At 42.4% G+C, this 21,785-nt stretch overlaps 1 protein-coding gene across 7 annotated transcripts in view; it reads right to left on the bottom strand.

Moving 5' to 3' along the window:
• The window catches only part of sik3 (SIK family kinase 3), a 249,474-nt gene that overhangs the window by 117,547 nt on the left and 110,142 nt on the right, over positions 1-21,785 (bottom strand). For 6 of the 7 annotated variants that reach the window (XM_069894969.1, XM_069894971.1, XM_069894972.1 and 3 more), the window contains one exon: positions 9,880-9,996. In XM_069894969.1, the coding sequence (XP_069751070.1) occupies positions 9,880-9,996 (117 nt within the window). Of the gene's footprint in view, positions 1-9,879; positions 9,997-14,703; positions 15,147-21,785 lie in introns of those variants that run through there. The other variant, XM_069894973.1, reaches the window with a different exon arrangement.

The raw sequence follows: 21,785 nt of genomic DNA, 5'->3' as shown, positions 1-21,785 counted from the left end.
GCTGGGATTTTCACACTGTCCACAGTGGAGAAGCCTCTCCTCAGTACAGATTTTCTCTAAGCTCACAGCCTGCTCATGGACCTCAAAGCTAAATGCCTGGTTAACGCCCAGACAGTTAAGACAATCCAGTTCGCGGCCACCAGCGCTTTGGGACCAGAATGTGGCCACTGTTACCACTCCCATCTACAGGTACATATTTTGGGAAAATTTCCATCTATCCTCAGGCCTCAGTTCATGTCCACCATGCCAAAACACAGTGTGCATCACCACAAGCTGCAACTAGCCAAGAAGGAATTTAAATGAATGGAACAACTAGGGATTGTCCTTAGGTCCAACAGCCCATGGGTTTCCCCTCTGCACATGGTGCCCAAGGTTTCAGGGGGCTGGCGACCCTGCAGAGACTACCGGCACCTCAACGATTTAACTACCCCAGACCACTACTGAATTCCACATATAGAGGTTTTCAGAGCCAACCTGCACGGCGCAAATATTTTCTCCAAGGTCGACGGTGCGAGGCTACCACCAAATCCCCGTCCATCCAGACAACATTGGGAAGACAGTCGTCATCGCACTCTTCAGACTCTTCGAGTTCTTGCGCATGTCTTTCGGACTAAAAAAAATTACAGCACAGACCTTCCAGCGCCTAATAGACGCAGTTGGCAGGGACCTGGACTTTGTTTTCATCTACCTGGACGACGTTTTCATTGCCAGCAGGAACCACCAGGAACACTGTCCTGGACGACGTCTTCATTGCCAGCAGGAACCTCCAGGAACACTGTATCCACCTGCGCAAACTCTACTCCTGCCTGGCCTCAGAATCAACCCAGCAAAGTGCCAGTTCGGCCATAAGGTGATTGATTTCCTTAGCCACAGGATCACCAGAGACAGAGTGACACCATTGCCAGAGAAGATGGAGGCCATTCGCCAATTCACAAGGCCCAACACGTTTGAGGGCCTTCAGGAATTTGTCGGCATGGTCAACTTTTACAATCACTTTTTACCCACCACAGCATGAATTTTGCACCCCCCCCTCCTTTCGCTATGATGACCCCCAAACAGAAAGGCTTAACCTGGAGTGGGGAGGCAGCCATGGCTTTTGTAACGACAAAAGTAGCCCTAGCCCATGCCACGTCGCTAGTCCATCCCAGAATGGACATTTCCACCTCCCTGACAGTCGACGCATCGGCAACAGCAGTTGGGGGCGTACTTGAACAGCTGGTCGACAGACATTGGAGGCTACTGGCTTTCTTCAGTTGCTATTTGCGCCCTCCACCCCCAAGTTAAAATACAGTGCTTTTGACCGGGAACTCCTGGCTCTCTACCTTGCAGTCAGACATTTCCACTACTTTCTTGAGGGCAGGGCTTTCACTGTCTTCACCAACCACAAACCCCTCACCTATGCATTTGCAAATGTTTCTGAACCCTGGTCAGCACACTAGCAACACCACTTGGCATACGTCTCAGAATTCACCACCAACATTCAACACCTCTCCGGCAAGGAGAATGTTGTCGCAGACACCCTCTCAAGGCCGACTATTCAGTCCTTAGAACCAGGCCTAGACTATTTCAAGCTTGCACAGGTGCAAGAAGACCACACAGATACCCAGGCTTTTCGCATAGCCATCACCGGCCTCCATTTCAAAAACATTCCCCTGCCAAATAGCGACCGTATCCTGCTCTGCAAAGTCTCCACCAGCCAGCCCTGACCAGTCATTCCAGGTCAATGACGACAGGTATTCCTCGCCATCCACACCTCTTGCACCCGTCCATCAGGGCCACAGCATGCAAAGTCGCTGCACAGTTTATATAGCATGGCTTACAAAAACAGGTCACAGACTGGGCCTGCACTTACACACATTGCCAGACTTCCAAAGTCCACAGGCACACAAAAGTTCCTGTCCAGCAGATCAAACCACCCAGCTGACAAATCGACCACATCCACGTCTCTATCATCGGTCCCCTGCCGTTTCACGAGATGCCCAGTGTCTCCTCACAGTAGTCGACTGAACCATGAGATGGCCAAAGGCCATTCCCCTCAAAGACACATTCACAGAAGCCTGTGTCAGGGCAGTGCTCACACAATGGATATCCCAGTTTGGGACATCGGCCCATATCACACTACGGTCAGAGGGGCACAATTCACCTCGGTCTTGTGGACACAGCTGCTTGCCCCCCTCCTCGGCATGAAACTACACCACACCACCGCCTAACACCCACAGTCCAATGGCCTAGTAGAACATTTCCACCACCACCTAAGGTCAGTGCTCATTGCCCATCTGTCCAGACCCAACTGGATGGACAAGCTCCCCTGGGTGCTCTTTGGCAATTCGGACTGCACCCAAGGAAGATCTCCAGGCCTTCTTGGCCGAGTTGGTATACAGGGCCCCTTTGAGCCAACACTGCTCTCTTGCACCACAGCCACCCTCCCTCCACAGACACCACCCCACCTCGATGCCCACAGACTTAAAAACAACTGACTATGTGTTTGTTCGCCGAGATGCACACTCCCCACCCCTTCCCCTCCTCTTGAACGACCCTACAAAGGCCCCTACAAGGTAAACTGCAGAAGCGGCAACACATTCACACTAGACATTGTGGATAGGGAGGAACTCTTCACAGCTGACCGCCTGAAGACCATGCATCTCGACCTCAGCCAGCCAGTTGCCCTACAGCCAGCCAAGCATAGGGGAAGGTCCCGTTGGGCGAAACCAGCACAGGACTCGGGGCATAGCACACTATCACCGGTTTTTGTGGGGCAGGGGGGGGGATGTTGTGTGGTGGTGCACATCTCAGATGGCAGGTGAACTGGCTGGGTTGGGTCCGCATGCATGGGGCAATGCCGTGACGTGGTTTCCGGCGCAAGGGCTGGAAGTTTCAATAAACAACTGGAGTGCAGACGAGCCCACTGAGTACTGGTCTCATTCTTTCCACTCCATTTAGCTGCTGCTACAAAGGCTCCTTTTGACTGGGTCAAATTCTTTCCTGTGCTTCAATAGCGCCACACTTGTGAACGGGTAGAATAAAACCTTCTTCCCCTCATATTCCGCCAGACCCCCTCTTGCCTTCACTCCCATCACCTATAAAATCTTCTATCCTGGTAGAGAAGGAGTCTCACCAGGACAGAACATAGTCTTTGATTTGGCCCTGGTCAACGGGGGGAAGAGACCAGTGGGCCCATTCTATTTTTAGATTATTTCCAATTTGTTCCCTCCCCAGCATATCTGGGATTCATTTTTTCAGGAACTCCATTATGTCTCTCCCCTCCCTACCCTCCTTCACCCCTAAAATCTTAACATTATTCCTCCATCTGTGTTTTTCTAAGGTATCTATCTTCTCCCACATCCTCATCCTATCCCTCTCCCATGCAATCATTTGATTTTTCCCTCATATCTAACCATTCTTCCACCCGCTCAAGTCTCTCTTCCATTTCAGATACCCTATCTATCAATTTATCCAATCTTTCTTTAACTGGTCCCTGCCCTGCCTCCAGTGTCTTCAAAGTTTTTTTTGATTTGGCCAATGGCCTCCAACATTTCTTTTCCAAAAGGCATCAAGTCCTCTGCCTCCTTTCTCTGACTTTCCCCTCCTTGTATTGTCTTTCTTTTACCCCCTTGATCTTCCTCCTCATCCTCACTTTTCAACTCGAGGTTGTCCAGCCACGCAACTTTCTAGCCATTTCCTCTCTGTTCCTGGAGTCCACCCAGTCCAATGCCTCAAATGCCTTTGAACCCAACCTCTTCACGCCCGGTGGACGAAGCAGCCCTACTGGGTAAGTTCTTTTTATCTCCCAGCCCGCGTGGTCTTTCCCTCTGCCGCCACTGACATCGCCGGCATCTTGGTCGGCTCCCCGACCTCAGGCTACAACACCCGGAATGGAAATCTGGGCTCGGCAGCATCCAGCTTTCAGCACCCGCACCATCCAGCTCGGTTTCAAGGACAGCTGCTTTGCGTGGACCTTCACACTGGTGGCGGTTGCACAACCACTCCTGGGCGCAGACTTTCTCCAGGCATACTGCCTACTGGTAGACGTGGAAGAGCAGCAGTTGGTGCACATCAAGACATTCCAAACTTTTTCCCTGGGCAAGGCAATGCTACCAGCCACTCACCTTGATTCAATAACCTTCTCAGGCAATAAGTTCACCTGCATCCTAGCAGAATTCCCCTCCATAGTGGCACCACAGTTCACTTCAATTGACCCCAAGCAAAGGGTGAGGAATCACATTCTCACAGAGGGGCCTCTGATTCATGCCAGGGCACAGTGCCTCCCTCCAGAAAAACTCAACCTCGCCAAGGAAGAGTTCAAGAAGATGAATGAGATGGGGATCATGCAGTGGACCAACAGCCCTTGGGCCTGCCTCCCTGTTGCACATGGTGCCCAAGGTTGGAGGCCATGCAGAGATTACTGCCACCTGAACAAGGCCACCATGCCAGACAGATATCCTGTACTGCACATACAGGATTTCACTGCAAATTTACAGAGGGCCCACATATTCTCAAAAGTCGACCTCATCCAGGGCTATCACCAGATCCCGGTCCACCCAGACGACATCCCAAAGACCATCCTCACCACCCCGTTTGGCCTGTTCGAGTTCCTGAGGATGACCTTCGGACTCAAAAACACAGCCTAGATGTTTCAGAGGCTGATGGACACAGTGGGACAGGATCTAAAGTTCACATTCATCTACCTGGACGACATTCTAGTCACCAGCTGTGACCGCAAGGAGCACGCAGCCCACTTGCGACGGTCATGCACCCGCCTGAGCAACTTTGGCCTAACAATCAACCTGGCCAAATGCCAGTTCAAGCTCTAAACCATCGACTTCCTGAGCCACAGGATTAACAGGCATGGAGCAACACTGCTGCCGGAGAAGGTAGAGGCCATCAGGCACATTAGCAATCCTCACACTGTGAAAGGTGACAAGAATTCGCCAGTCTGATCAACTTCTACCACAGTTTCATACCAGCAATGGCCCGTATCATGCGCCCTCTTTCACGTTAATGGCAGGGAAGAAGAAAGAAATCACCTGGGACAAGGAATCATTGATGGCCTTCAAGAAGGTGAAGGAGGCACTGGCCAATGACACATTGCTAGTGCACCCCAGGACCGATGACCCAACAGCCCTAACGGTGGACATATCATCGAAGGAGTGCTAGAGCAATTGGTTGAGGGATAATGGCAGCAGGCACCTTCAACCACCCAAGCTAAAATACGGTGCCTTTGACCGAGAGCTCTTGACATTATACCTCGTGGTCCAATACTTCCGCTACTTTCTGGAAGGAAGACAATTCAAAGTCTTTATGGATCATAAACCACTGACTTTTACATTTAATAAAATGCCGGACCCATGGTTGGCTCGGCACTAGAGGCACCTTTCATACATGTCAGAATTCACCTCCGACATCAAACACATAGCTGTGGTCGGTGCTTTATCACGACCATTGGTGCAAAGTGTATAGACCCTGTCCCGGGGATAGGCTATACGGCCCTGTCAGAAGCACAACAGAAGGTCCTAGAGATACCAGCATACAAGACTGTCGAGACTCCACCTGGAAGACATCCTGGTAGGTCCAGGTAATAGTGTACTCCTCTGCAACATATCCACCAGCCACCCCTGCCCCATAGTAACCTGCAGCCCGGAGGCAACAAGTCTTCAATACAGTACACAACTTGGCACATCCAGCCATCAGGACAACCGTTCGTATAGTAGCCAGCATGTTCGTGTGACACAGCCTTAGGAAGCAGGTCAGCCAGTGGGACAAAACCTTCACACTGTGCCAGGTGTCCAAAGTCCAGCAGCACATCAGGGCACCATCACCCACACCCCCCCCCACCCCACCGCCACCACCCTGCAATCATTTGAGCCAGCACGAAAGTTCAGCCACAAACACTTAGTTATTGTGGGACCACTGCGAGTGTCCTGAGGGGCACTATATCTACTGAAGATGGTCGATCGCTTCACAAGATGGCTGGAAGCAGTCCCACTGACAGAGATGACAGAGGCCTGCGCCAGAGCCTGATAAACATTTTGGTGGCAAGGTTCAGAGTCCCAGAACACATGACTTCAGACAGTTCACCTCAAGTCTGTGGACAGTACTGGCAAACCTACTGGGGACACAGCTCCACCATCCCTCAGCATGCCACCCCGCCCCCCCAGGCAAACGGGCTGGTGGAGCAATTCCACAGACACCTAAAAGCGGCACTGCACTGATGGCTCAGATCAAGGGAACTAACTGAACACACAAGCTTCTGAGGGTCCTGCTGGGGATCCTTACAGCCCCCAAAGAAGACCTAATCGCCTCAGCAGCAGAGCTAGCATACGGTGCACCTTTGGTCATTCCCGGGGAATTTGTGCCCACTGCCAAAGACCCAGACGAGCCAGGAGAAGCTCAGGGAAAGACTGGGTATTTTGGCTCCAGTGCCACATAAACAGTAAAGGCAAACAAAAACTTTCATTCCCAAGGACTTGAGGACCTGTAAGTACGTCTTCGTCTGCAGGGGAGCACACTGGGCACTATTACAACAGCCATATGAAGGACTGTGCATGGTGATCAGGTACAATGGGTCAACGTGCGTGGTGGACACAGGTGGGAAAGAAGAGACATTCACTGTTGACAGCCTAAAATCAGCACACCTGGACACAAACCAACCTGTCAACACACAGCCACCACGTCACAGGGACAGGCTGCCCAAGCAAAGGCAGATCACAACCAAAGTCGACAGCATCTGGTTTTGGGGGGGTGGGGGGGTGGTTGAGTACCAGCCCACTAGAGAACGGAAGAGTGAGAGAGACACAGACAGACAGAGAGGTACTCCCTGACTTGCAACCTATGCGACTTGCCTTCATCCACACGTACGACCGAATTTTTTTTAAATAAAGGAAAAAAATATAAAAATTACAGATTATGTTGCATTTGACAAACTATAACAGGAATACAAGGCATGCAAAAGTCAAAATATGTGCACTTACGTTGTTAGTCAGCATCCCAGGGTTAGTAGCTGGGTGCTGTCAACTTGATTCCTGTGCGCATGCGCAATTCTTCGGCTGCCATATGCGCATAGAATTTGGGTATTAGAGTTCTGTTGGCACATGTACAAGATTTAACGGCGCGAATTCAATATCGTTTGGGTGCTCAACTCTCATGCATGCCTCCAGTACGCAAACCCATCATCGCATGTGCGCACAGGAATCAAGATGGCCGCACCCAGCCTATGAACCCCAGGATGCTGACTAACAAGATAAGCATGGGCCAGAATATGGAAAGATTTGCCAAGATTAATCAACAAATTCAGGAAGCTTTACGTTGTTATCGTCAAATCTGTGATGAAAAAAAAATTTTTGTTTTAAGACTTTCGTACTCCACACACACAGGCAAAATTCCAACTCGGATCCATTTCAAGATACGACCAATCCTTCAGTCCCAATTACTCCCAGTTGGGGAGTACCTGTGTGTATATATATATATATATATATATATATATATTTATAAATATAAAGATATAATATACACACACACACACACACACACACACACACACACACACACACACACACACACACACACACACACACACACACACACACACACACACACAAATACAGTGGAACACCATTAGAACGTGATAGTTTGGATCAAAAAAAATTGCATTGCGCAAAAAGCAATGCTAAATCAGAGGGTTCAATAAATCGTTATAGTTACAGTTGAAATTAAAACAAATTAATTTTTAGTGAACCAACTGTCCCAGCTCCCCGCGGCAGCCCGAAATACCCACCCCCAGTGGCCTGAGTCCAATGACTCATCACATTATATCCAGATTCATATTAAGTCAGGTTGTGTTAAATATGCCAAAGAGACTGACTGAGTCAGAACCTTTATGTCAGGCAAATTTGGGTTCCAGGCAGCTTAGAAAAACAGTCATTCATACACCTGTTGCACAGGAAATATTGTTCTCTTCTGAATACCAGTAAGACACTTTTCCGTAATACACAGAAGCAGATTTCGAACAGCATGAATTACAATCGTTCACACATAGCTCAAGTGAATTGTGAAAACTAGCCTAAAATTTTCAGTAAATTTCAACATAAATTTAGACATATAGCACAGCCACAGGCCATTTTGGTCCACGCTGCCCAATGTGCACCTAACTAGCCTCCACCCCTGGAACTTTTCAATTGGTGGAAGAAAACTGGAGCCCCCAGGGGGAAAAAAAAGGTATTCCCAACTTTAATTAAAATCACTAACAAACAACAGCACTTAACAACTGTTCCACAGATCAATGACTGTGTTTTGGAACATCAATAGACAAGTGTCCTTGTTCTGCCATCCCCATCCAACTAGAATAGTGAAAAGCCTTTTCAATACAAGTGACAGGTTTTCAGAATTGCATTAACGCACTGACGACTCAGGAACATTGTGGACACTAGATAGTTTAAAATCTTAAAAGAACAGTCAAAATGCGCCATTACATGGCACAGAATTTTGGAGTTTAGTTGCATTATTTAATGAAAAAGATTTAAAATTATTCCACAAAGATTTCTGTTGGAATGAAGAGATGGCATGCTGAATTGCGTTCTTGTATTCCACTTGAGAAAACAACTTATAATTTATGTAATATATTTTCTTGAAAATATGGACCCCCTATTTACAGTATGTTGGTTTGAAAGTTTGAAGGACTTTCTGAAAGCCCATCTTGTTGGTAACCCTCAGCTCCATTATTATTAGTATTGAGATTTATACTTTCTTTTTCTCTCCTCTTTTCTTTCCTTGATACTTTAAGAGAGGTTTGGTGGGTGGGAGGGACGAGGTTTTTTTTCTATATTTACCACATTGGTCCTCATTTGTATACATGAATGTGTTTTTTTTAAATTCTTAAATAAAATGTTCCAAAAAATAGTTCTGTGATGCTAACTTTATTCTTATTCCACAAGTAATTCATGTACACTGGACGATAAAAGCACAAATGCCATGCCACAGAGAATGTTACAACAAGGCCATGTAAAATCTGCATCAGAAAGCCTGCACTGAAAAGTTGAATGTCATCTTAACCCTTGGGCACCGTCCTGCAGTGATGCATTTTGGGAAATTAAACCAGGCTGACATTTCCAGAAACTGCTGTGTTCTACTTCTCAAAGTTCCAGCAAGGTTTTTCCCCTTCTTTTCTGTCCTCCTTCATCACCCTGCATTAACCCCTACTTGAGAATGAAGGTTCACCATCCTTTCTGGGATGGCACTAACAACATTTGTGTCGGCTGGATACACTGACTCTATCTCTCCACAACTCACATGAAGTATCGACACTGTTGTCTGCCTACATTTTGCTCATAGCTTGATGAGGGACTCAAGCTGAAATGTTGATTGCGCATCTTTGTCTTTGATATACAACGTACATTGTTTGACCAGCTGAGTTTCTTTAGTGCTTTTTTTTAAACTTCAATCACTGTATTTACTCATAGTGATACTGTTTCTCTCTTCATAGGCGCTGAATGCCCTGCTGAGTTTCTCCAATATTTTCTGCTTTTGTTTATGCTCGGTCTTGGCTAATAAAATCAAGCATACTACAAGTCTTAACCATCTTATGTACCTCCCCGGGAGAAGATCAAGATTCTTTTTCTTGCAGGCAATAGCAGATTGGATTATTATTTTCGATACCTTTTGTTCATGTTTCATATTTGCAGTATTTATAGTAATTTATCTTTCTTAAATAATTCTGAGCATGGTTTAGGCATGATATTAGTAACATTATCAATTTCCAGTAAAAGTAGAAATATATTTAAACAAATAGGAGTAGAAATACATTTGTATAAAATAAGTAATTTATCGGATATTAATGATCCAAAAAAAAGATGGAAATTAATCCTTATAAAATCCACAGCATCTCACCTGATATAACCTAATAATATGAGGGTGCCTTAACAGTTTCATGATCTGAACTTCTCTGAAAATCTTCTTTAGGTTTTCCTCTTCCAGCTGTGTCTTATCTACTATCTTTATAGCAACCTGAAAAACAGAAATTCTGAAGATTAGAAACTTCAAGTGAATCTATGTATTATCACAAAAAATCAAAGTATTTGCAAAAATTGAAACTGATTATAGCCTTAACTCAATAAATCGTTTTATTCTCAGACCTATGTCTCCTTATGGCAGCATGAATAATTAATTGCAGCTTATTCCTCTGGCCATGATTTTGCTGATGTCACAAACACTTCCACAATTTCCAAATACCATGGGGTACTCAGTAAAGTGCACGTATTTCAAAGCGGATAGAAACAGAGAGGTCGCTTCCAACAACCCCAGGGGAAATCAATAAATCTACAAAATTATTGTAACACACTATTAAAGGAGGTTAGTGTTTCACTATTGTTAAAAGCATTATTCCAAGTCATCACTGTTGATGAGCTGAAGGCTCTCTAAATATGCACTATGGAACTCTTCCAGCATCAACTTACTCATGGAAAAAGAATAATTTGTTCACTATCCTTTTCCAAAGAAAATAATAAACACACACAACTTCTCATTTCCCAATATGACCTATTCCCAACATATATTACAGAGTTAACAGATGTCTTGCAGGATTGATTACAGTAAGTTTGAGGATATGTTTCTTTATAATAAAAACATGGTGAACAATATTCCTCAATGAACAGCACTCATTCAAATTCTATGAACATAATCACATTCTAGATTATAGGAACATGCTGTATAACCTCATCACAGCAGAATCAGTGTAGCAGTTAGTGCAACACTACTACAGCACCAGAGACCCGGGTTCAAATCCGGCACTGGTTGTAAAGAGTTTTTACATTCTCCCCAAGTCTGTGTGGGTTTCCTTCAGGTGCTCCAGTTTTCTTCCACTTTTCAAAATGTTCGGGGGTTGTAGGTTAATTGGGATATTTGGGAAGTGCATTGGGAAAGGTTGTGGCTGTCATGTGACAGCACTGCCCCCTACCTAGTCGGAGGACACACCAGCTGACAATCAAGGTTTGGTTCTACCCCACCCATTAGTGCACACCTTGCTGTTGGTCATATGTAAATTACCTGGACTCCACTCTCCAGCCTGCCTGCACTTAGTAACATTATTAATTTCCAGTAAAAGTAGAAATATATTTATACAAGTAGAAGTAGAAATATATTTATATAAAATAAGTAATTTATCTGATATTAATGATCCAAAAAAAAGATGGAAATTAATCTTTATAAAATGCATAGCATCTCACTTGATATAACCTAATAACATGAGGGTGCCTTAACAGTTTCATGATTTGAACTTCTCTGGGCCATTGGCTGTTGTAATTAGATTAACCCTCCTGCCACTGAGCCATTGGGCCCCAGTAAATGATGTGGGCTTGTCCCTCCAGCACTATAAAGTGCTACATGCTCTTTGTTCTCTCTCTTTGCCAGCTTGGGACCACCCTGCTTCACTCCAGGCCTAGAAATGTGAAAGGGGGCTGGAGAAACTGTTGGTAAGATTTGTACTGTTAAAAGGGTTGGGAGCATTTAATTAGTGTTCATTGTAGCATAGAGTCGTGCCTGCACTGAGTCAAGGGGTGGCGGGGCATTGTAGTGATTTTTCCCTGATCAGTGGGTGTGGGTGTGGGCGTGTGGTGTGTGTGGGTGTGTGGTGTGTGTGTGTGGGTGTGTGGTGTGTGTGTGTGGGTGTGTGTGCTCTGCATCAGTTGCCTTCTGTAAATAAAATCCTTCCCTACATCAAAACTGTGTTCAGAGTCCTTGCCTTTGAGACCTACCAAACGGATTTCCTCACTCACAACAGACAGCATGGGCTCATGGGTCAGAAGCGTCTGTTAGATTTCAGATTTTGAGATTTATTGTCAGAGTACATGCCTGACATTACATACAACACTGAGATTCCTTTTTCCTACAGGCGCGGCAGAATTACCATGAAATGGCAGTGGAAAAAAAACTGCACACAGTGTAAACATGTAAATAAATAAAAGAACTGTAAACAGATAATGAATATAAGCAAACTATTGTGCAATACAGAGAGAACAAAAAGAAAATCAATAAAGTATACAAGTAAAAGTCCTTAATTGAGTCTCTGATTAACTTTGTTGTTGAGGAGTCTGATGGAGGTGTTCCTGAACCTGGTGGTGCAAATCTTGTGGTCCCCATACCTCTTTACTGATGGCAGCAGCGAGAACAGAGCATGTCCTGGGTGGGATGGGTCTTGGATGACTGCTGCTGCTCTTTGATGGTAGTGTTCCCTGGAAATGTACTAAATAGTGAGGAGAGTTTTGCCTGTGATGCCCTGGGCTGGGTCCACTATCTTTTGGAGGGCTTGGTGGTCGGGAACATTGGTGTTTCCATACCAGACTGAGATTCCAGGTGGTCAGCACATTTTCTATTCCACCTCTGCAGAAATTTGCCAGGGTTTCTGGTGTACCAAACCTCCGGAAACTCCTGAGGAAGTAGAGATGCTGACATGCTTTCCTCACAATCTCATTGGTGTGTTGGGTCCAGGAAAGATCCTCCAAACCTAAATTTGCTCACCCTCTCCACCTCTGATGCCCCCAAAGACCACTGGATTGTAAATTTAAATCCCATATTACACAGTGCTCAAAAGATGATTTGTTGGCTAAATGTACCCTCTTGTGTTCCAAGATCTTGAACATTGATGATTTTCCTGTACTTAAATTATAAGTAATGAGATCCTCCATTCACTGAATTTTCTCGAGTAACTATCATGCTTTCATTGGGGGAAATGGCTGTGGCCTTTGTTTCCTCCAGTCTTTAATAACATGCAGATTTTATCTTGGAGTCTGTGTGTTTATGAAAGTGGACTTTTTGCTGCAACACAATTTTATATTTTTTTTTCAAAATGCAACACCTGGCTTGTTTTATTAGCAAATAAAAAACATACTCTCTTGGCCTCTTTCTCTGGAAACAAATACTGGTTATTGTCAGCAGAGATAAAGTTGATCAACAGTCTCTTAAACTATTAATTTTAAACATTCAAGAATTTGTCAGCCCATCAAAAAATGTGTCAATAGGCATTGTAGGGTCCCATGGAACACACAGACTGATTCACACACTCATGGCAGAAACACCTTTTTCTCTTCCCAATAATCAAGGGAACGGCCAACTTCAACTATTTTGCTTAAGTATTTTCAAAATTTAATTTCCTTAAAGTTTCAGTGAACTCACTCAAATGTACTGATAATGAGAACTTCTGCATATTTACAGGTTAAAAATTCATTATTAATTCACACGATTGTGCATTAAAGGTCATATTACCAAAAAGGAAAGGAAAAAAAAGATATGAACTACAATAAAATAATTAATTGTCGTGGATTGAAGCAATTCCACCACAACGTGGCTGAAGGATTCAAAATTTTAAATCCCTATAATCCAATCAAGGGCTCCAAACTTTCCGATAAAAAAGATAATTATCACGTAAATTATGTTATTTTTTTAATGGTATACAAGATATCAATTCCATATGCCACCTATGTAAATTCAAATCAATGTCATTTTTCCAAGTAATTGCAATACATTTTCTCATGACAGCTAATGCTAATCTCAAAAAGTGGTAGATTAGATGGTTAGGTAGGGGCAAGGTTGTATTAGTAGGGTGGGTTAGAGGGTTTTTTGATTATATACCATGAATGCTTTATTGATATCATACATTATGTATTATTTACTCTATATATTGTATGTCTCATGGTTTTAAAATTTTAAATAAAATATTCAAAAAAAGGTCATGCTACCTTCACAAAAAGTAGATGAACTCTGGATTTTTAAGTAGCTTAAAGTCACCTTTATTTATCGTTCGTACCATGCTCACGTGGTAAAGACAAAATAACATTTCTCCAGAACCACGGAGCATATTTACATAAATATAAGTTAGAAGTTAAACACATTGAAATATTAAAATATTAAGATGTATACAGTAAAAGTCCATGGTTATCCACATATGTTCTGGGAATTCAGGAGCCTTATGGCTTAGGGGAATAAACTGTTGCCGAATCTGAACGTAATGACCTGAGTGCTGTTACCTCCTACCAGATGGCAGAAGGGAGAACAGTTTACATGAGGGTTGTGTGGATTCTTTCACAATGTTTATTGCCTTTTGCCTACATTGAGTGTTGTAGATGTCCTTCATGGTAGGAAGAGAGCCCCCAATTATCATTTCTGCTGATTTCACTATCCTCTGCATAGTCTTGAAGTCTGATGCAGTTGCACAGGATGCTCTCGATACATCCTCTGTAGAACGTAGTGAGGATGGAGGGTGGAAGATGAACTTTCCTCAGCCTTTCCAGGACATAGAGGCACTGCTGGGCTTTCTTGGCTTTGGAGCTGGTGTTAAGGAAAGAGGTGAAATTCTCCACCAAGTACACTCTAAGGAACTTGATATTCTTGTGTTATGAGCCCAAAGGACCCCAAAACCCAGCAGCAATAAACATTCACCAAGACAAATGGTTTTTAAAACAAAAGTTATTTTTAATCAACTTTAAACATGAAAATAAAATCAAACTTTAACTTTATACTTAACTAAGCCAAATAACTCCCTTCTAATTCTAAGTGCATATGTATGTAATGTGTGTGTAAATTCAAGAAAAGTTCTTTGATTCACAGTTCAATCTCACTTCTTTTTCCAAGTTCTCTGGTTGTAGGCAATCACCATACTGTGCACAGAATTTAACATGTATAAAGTTCACCAGGCTTGGTGCTTGAAAGATAAATGTTTACCGCTCAGGAAGGTTCTTGTAGGGTTTCCAGAGAGAGATATTTGTTGCTTCAGGATTTCCACAACTGAGGTACCACCACTAGTCACCTCAGGGTCTCGCTGATGAAACTTGCTCTATCAGGGTCTTCTAGATGGTAACCTCTTTCTTCAAGCTACCACAGAGTTCCATTCCTTCCTCTATTTCAAGAGAAACATCAGACAGATAGCACTTCCAGCCATCTACTGCTCTGGAACTTGCTTTCATCAGTTTCAAACAGTTTTCCCTGGATTGCACTTTTCTGTTACTTGTCAGTGTCCCACACACTCATTGACTGAGCTGTTAACTCAACTCTCTAACTTTTCCAAATGAAACGCCAAAGAGAGCATGTGACTCATGTCTTGCAAAATCCCCACCTTCTCCAGCAAACACCAGGAGTTCTTTCTTCTTCTCAAGTTGTTATCTTAGGTAAACAATCAGAATTGACCTTTCTGTGAGCACTTTGCAGAAAGGGTACTGATAGACAGCATGACTCCAGCAAGTAAATGGTCAAGCATTTTATGAGGTCAGTTCAATTAACACCTACTTGTGAAAGGTGCTTACATTCTCCAGAGATCTTGCAATGTGAATTCTTCAGTCTTTCAAATAAGATCTGTGTTAAAATGTTTGTATGTATGTGACCTTCTCTAAATCTTATAAATTTTCCCCAAATATTAATATTATTACACTTGATGACCTCAACAGTCAAGCCATCAATGGTCAGCAGAGTGTGGTCCCCCCATTCCACCCCCCCCCCCCCCACCCCCAACCCTCCCTTAGGCCCTCCTGAAGTCGACAACCATCTCTTTTGTTTTATTAATGTTCAGATACAGGTTGTTGGTTCTGCACCAGTCTGTTAGCGACTTCACCTCATCTCTGAAGGCTGACTCCTCCCTCTTACTAATAAGGCCCGCCACAGTTGTGTAGTCAGCGACCTTGATGATGTGGTTCAAGCTGAGTTTAGCCATACAGTCGTGGGTCAACAGAATGAAAAGCAGTGGACTAAGCCCGGGGTGGGTGTGGGGGGCGGTGGGAGACGTGATCAGTGTGATGGTCTTGGAAGTGCTGTTACAAATCCGGACTGCATGCTTCATGTTGATGAGTCATGAGAGAGGAATCTAAGCCACATAATAGCTAACTTAATAGCTTACAAGAGGCTCCATGACAAAAACGTAGGTAGAAATCATTAAAAAACTGAATGTTCTGTTTATATTACACTTAAATAAATGTACTTATGGATGAGAAACAATTATATTTACTCTGCATTGGAATTCTTAATGTGCCAAATGCTAAGAGCATAAAATGAGCACTTTAGTGAGATGATTACAACCCATTCATTACTCATGAACTTGCCGACTGAAATAAAAGACCTAGTGCAGTTCAGAGTTAGGATTGTCAGATTTTTTGACAGACAATACCTCATTATAATTGCTGAGCCATCATATGTAACAGTATCTTCCCCAACAAGGCACGCAAAATGAGATTATTTTAAAACATTGAATTTTATTGTTTGTTACGCATACCAAACTACAGTAAAGAAAACTTTATTTTGTGCACTATCGAGGCAAGTCAGCTCATTCAGCAGGCAATACAATGAATGAATGAATGAATGAATAAACGAAAAGATAAATAAATCTATGTACGATCAATGCCAGCTTTTGTGCAGAGGTATGTTGTTTAGTTTAATTAGAAAATGGGTCAAATTTACTTCAATCTTTACTGCATTATAACCCAAAGAGGTCTATTTAGACCCTTTAATATCTATGAATGTTTTGTATTAGTTTTCCTTCTATAAAATAAATTGGCATTGTCTGTGGCTATCACTGCATTTGAAAGAAAGTTGGGAGAGAGTGGACAAAAAACAGAACTCTCAAAAGAAAAATATTGAGATCATAATGCCTTTTGAATGCTGTTGCAAAAGCTGCAGTCTGAAATAAAACGAAGCTAATCCAAATTTCTAAAACCAATTTGAGCTCTGGGAGAGACAGTTTTTGCAGTCTTGTTGACTTATTTTAATTTGTAGTGAAACATGAAAGTCTGCAGACACAGTGATTGTGATTGTAAAGACACAATATTGGAGAAACTCAGCAGGTCATACAGCATACTTTATAGAGCATAGATAAAGATATTTGGGTCTTTTTTCTTTTGGAACTCCAACATGATGCCTGTCAAAGTACAATCAGGATTGGTTATTGCCTTTTTGCCACATCATATCGCAATCCATTCCTAGGTATTCAAGTTAATATCACAGTCTCCTTTACACCTGCTTTTGCTGGATTAAGACAGATATCTCAGAACATTGATTCAAGCTTCGTGTCTGTCTGGAGTTCGTAGACAGGGCCATGCTCAAGTACTCAGAGGTGTATCTGAACCAATATGTCACAGTTATATACTTTATCAGGAAATGAGTGGACAGGTCTGTTCCTACTCAGATTATGTGGATGTGGATGAATCCTAGCCAGAAACCATGGATGAACCAAGAGATACAGAGATCTGTGTAAAACCAGATCTGTGGCATTTAGATACATACAGAAAGTGCAGATACATCGTCTGAAAGGTCATTATCAACGCAAAAAATACAATTCTGGACCAAGCTGGATTCCAAGACGAATGATTAGCAGCTCTGGCAGAGCTTGCACACATTAACATCCTACAAGTCAAAACAAGGTAACATCATTAACTGCAATACATCTCTTCAGAACAAGCTCAATGCTTACTTCGAAATGGAAAACAATGATGCGTCCTTACATGACTCTACACCCCACCAACCCCCCCCCAACCAGTGTCTCTGTGCTCTCATTTTCTAGGGTTAAAGTGGAAAGTATTGTCAGGAGGGTGAATCCTCAGAAAGCATCCAGCCCAGGTAGTGTACCTGGCCACATCTTCCAATCCTGTGTACACCAACTGCCTGTAGTTTTGCAGACATTTTCATCCTCTCACTGCTTCAATCTGAGATCCACACCTACTTCTAAAGGGCATTCATTATAATGGGTGCCCAAGAAGAACAAGTTGCACTGCCTCAACCACAGGCAATTATGTCTACCATGATGAAATATTTTGAGAGGTTCGTTATGGAGCAAATCAAATCTTATCTCCAGAAGGACCTCTTCAATTTACCTTTCATCACAACAGGTCAACAGCAGATGTACCTCACCGGCCTTACATTGTGTTAAATCACCTGGACCATAAGAATACCCTCATCAGGCTATTGTTCGTTGACTACAGCTCAGCATTCAATTCCATCATACCAGCAAAATCTAGCATCAAACTAAGAGATCAGAGACTCTATTCATCCCTCTGCACTGGATCTTCCAATTTTTCCATCAGCAACAACACTTCATCCTCATTGACCATCAACGTAGACAGGGCACCACAAGGCTGCATACTTAGTCTTCCACTCTATTCCAAATGCACTCATGATTACGTAGTGTTAGGTCTGCTTTGTTCATGAATGAGTGAGACAAACACCAGGCTGAGTCGAAATCAGGGTTCTTTGTTCTTTATTACCGGATTGTAACACTTGCGACTAACCATGTTAGTCGGAGAATGCATTCTGCCGTTATCAGCAAAATGGTGATTTTTTATACCCTTGGATACATGCTTAGAACATCATCATATCATTACTTGTCCAATGACTAAAACTGTTGCTATCCTTTCCCTGCTAGCTTCCTGCCTCTCAATCCATCAATGTCTCTCTTATCTTGTAAGTACAAGGATGCATTCACATCTTGTTACAGCCCTGTACATTCCCATCTCATGATGTTTTACCTAACAGGAGTACAAGGACACCTCCCCTTCTTGTTACTGCCCTGTACAGGGTAACTCCCTACACATTCCCATCTCATGATGTCTTACCTTACAGTAGCCAGGTTTGTCGCCAATACAATCTCTAAATTCACTGACAACACCACCATTATTGGCTGAATAATGGGCAATAATGAGTCAGAATATGGGATACAAATCAAAAGTCTGGTTGGGTGGTGCCAAAACAATAATCTTGTCTCAACATCAACGTGCCTGGGGAGCATATTGTGGATTTTTAGAAAGAGGAACCAGAGAGACCATGCACCCGTCTTCATTGATGGGACAGAGGTGGAGAGGGTTAGTAACCAAATTCCTGGCAGTGAACACATCTAAGGACCTCTCCTGGAGCCAGCACATAAAGGCATCTGTGAAGGCAGCACAACATCATCTCTACTTTCTAAGAAATTTGAGGAGATTAGATCATTGAATATTGTATCCAACTTCCTCAGGTCTACCATGGAAAGCACACTGACTGATTGCGTCATGGCTTCGTCTGCCAAGGAAAGGAGAAGGCTACAGAAAGTAGGAAATATAGCCAAGTCCATCACAGGTTCTGGCCTCCCATCCACTGAAGGCAGCCAATTTCATAAAAGACACCTATTACCCTAATCACAACTCCATTTGAACAGTAGGTACAGAAACCTGAGGTCTAGCACTTCTAGGTTTTTAATCCATAAGGTTCTTGAACCTCCTCTTACTCTCCTAACCATTAACTACACTGGGACAACGAAAGAAAAACTGTCCACACTATTGAAATGTCACAATTTTTCTTGCACTAATTGTAACTGTGAATATTTACTACCCATCTTTTATATTTATTATCTCTTTCAATACTGGGTTAATTTAATGTATACTATTGTAGTTGGTCATACGCACCTGTATGGCTGCAGCGAGCTAAGAATTTCAGTGCATTTATACATTGTACTGTATGACAATAAACTTGTTGTCATTGCCATTTATATTGACCAAGCTTCATGCTCACCAAGCATATCTTAACTCCACATCTAGGATCCCTGCTTCTCCATCTCCCACCAATGTCAGCACTGATGGCCAGCAGTCTGCCCTTTACAACCTCCATGCCAACTTGTCCATTCTCTCCTTACCCCCATAGCTTGCTAGATCCCAAGATTTACCTAGGTTCCTTCCTTTGCACATTTTTAAAGTCTATCTCAACAGTATATCACATTAACAACCTTGAGCACTGGTGAATTTCAATATGCCAGAACCTTGGACAAATCAAAGTTTTGCATATTTTACAGTAACCATTCAAGCAATTCTAAACTCAATTCTCAATGTATTCAAATCCTTTAATCTTCCACTGATCTTTAAATGAATAAAAAGTTAAATGTGTTTATAGTTGTCATGTCATCTCTGTAACCCTGTAATCTTACTCTATTGCAAGTATTCACCATAACTACTAGCTTAAAAAGAAATCACTGGTGTTTCAAGAACTTGCCAAAATTCTACGCAAAATTTAAATATATGCACTTTATTCATTTCTCAGACTCGTGTCTCAGGACACCTTTCTCAGAGAAGCAATAATTAACAATTTCCCTGATTCCAACTTATTGTTTGCTCTTATTGTGAAATTTAAGATTCACAAATAATTGTGTTAGGTCATAGCACAAAACTAATTCACATGAAGATCATGCCCTTTACATCACAGAGAACAATGAAATAATGTATAAGCTCCACAATGAGAACAATCAAATTTGTCAGTAGTCTTCAATAACAACTAACCTTTTTTGACCAAATCAACCATTCCAAATCACTAACAGTCAGGAAGTTTCCTGCTCAACCAATAAAGACAGCAAAAAGAACTCAAGGACATAATACAGCATGTTTCCCCATATCCAAAACTCAGTTAACCAAAAAGTTCAATTATCCGAACTTTTTTCAGCGATAATATCATAAGTTGGAAAAAAATTCACCTGACGTGCTCATGTGTTGCTCTGACACGCTGTTAGCACCAATTTGGTAACAACAGAGCTTAAAACAGGAAGACAGATGCTGTATTGTACTCAGAGAAGCAGGCTAGAATCTCGAGCCATCAGTTAGCGACTGGAGGAAGTCCATGAGGAGATTGCCCTCATTTCAGTTAAATCCCTCCCCTCTCTCTTTCCATTTCTTCTTTACCTTCCACTGTACTTGGTTCTCCATTGTCCTAGCATCAACAAGGAGAGTGACCTCCCGGGCAGGAGCAAGGACCTCAGTGGGGAGTTGTCAGGGATTGGCAGTAGTGGTGGGCCATTGTCGAGGATCAGTGACAGCTGGGCTGCTTAAAGACATTATTCAGTTATACAAAAAATCCAGTTCACTGAAAAAAGCTTTTTGGATATGGGAAATGTATTAGTAGCTTTTATTCTTGTAAAAATGCATATGACACATTTCATCATCTCAAAAATCCTCAATGGTCAGTACTTTAAAAGTGAACATTGTGATAACGTAGAAGAGTGGCTAATTTGAACACAGCAAATTACCACACTCTCAAAGAATTGCAATAAACATACATTAGATAGTAAACAATAGGGAAATCAATTAGCTCCCTATATGATACTTCAATTAATGTATGTCCATCGTTTTAACAACTATTGAGAGTATTATAACTTGTAAAACTTCAAACTTGGTTAAAGGTGAGCAATGACTCTCATCCGACAATGCTATCATAAATGTTTGTCAAAATATTTCATTAGAACATTTATATTTTAACAAAATACAATTTTTTAAACATTCTGAGGGTTTCATTACAATAAAATAAACCCTTCAAAAATTAATTATCTTCATCTGCCCCTCAAAATAAAAATGGTCAAAAGCTTGGAAGGTTCAATTTATTAATTCTGTAACTGATCAAAATGTTAGCCATATTTAATTACATTTAAAGCCATTTAATCTTTTCTGAGAGCATTTACAATTGGAAATAACTTTCATTTTTTAATAATTCTTTACTTGCATGCTAATTCTGCAATAGAAGTATAAAACAATCCAAATCCACCACAATAAAAATGTAATTAAAGCAAACTATGGTATGTTTAATGGATTCCTATTATTAATTTTGCTGGGAAAATATTCTCCCACTGTGGTATACAGTATTTATCATTATATAATTATATTAAATGTCAATAAAAGCTATTGTTTCATTGTGTCTCTGAAGATTTTAAAATCATTAGTCGACATTAAAATCTTATGTTTCCATCTATTTCAGGGCACGACTATTTTCTTCTAGTTACTCCATTACTTTTGCTACTAGAATACTGGAATAAAAAC

This window comes from Narcine bancroftii, chromosome 8, assembly GCF_036971445.1.
Source record: "Narcine bancroftii isolate sNarBan1 chromosome 8, sNarBan1.hap1, whole genome shotgun sequence".
NCBI lineage: Eukaryota > Metazoa > Chordata > Chondrichthyes > Torpediniformes > Narcinidae > Narcine > Narcine bancroftii.
This window is presented reverse-complemented; position numbering and strand designations above follow the sequence as displayed.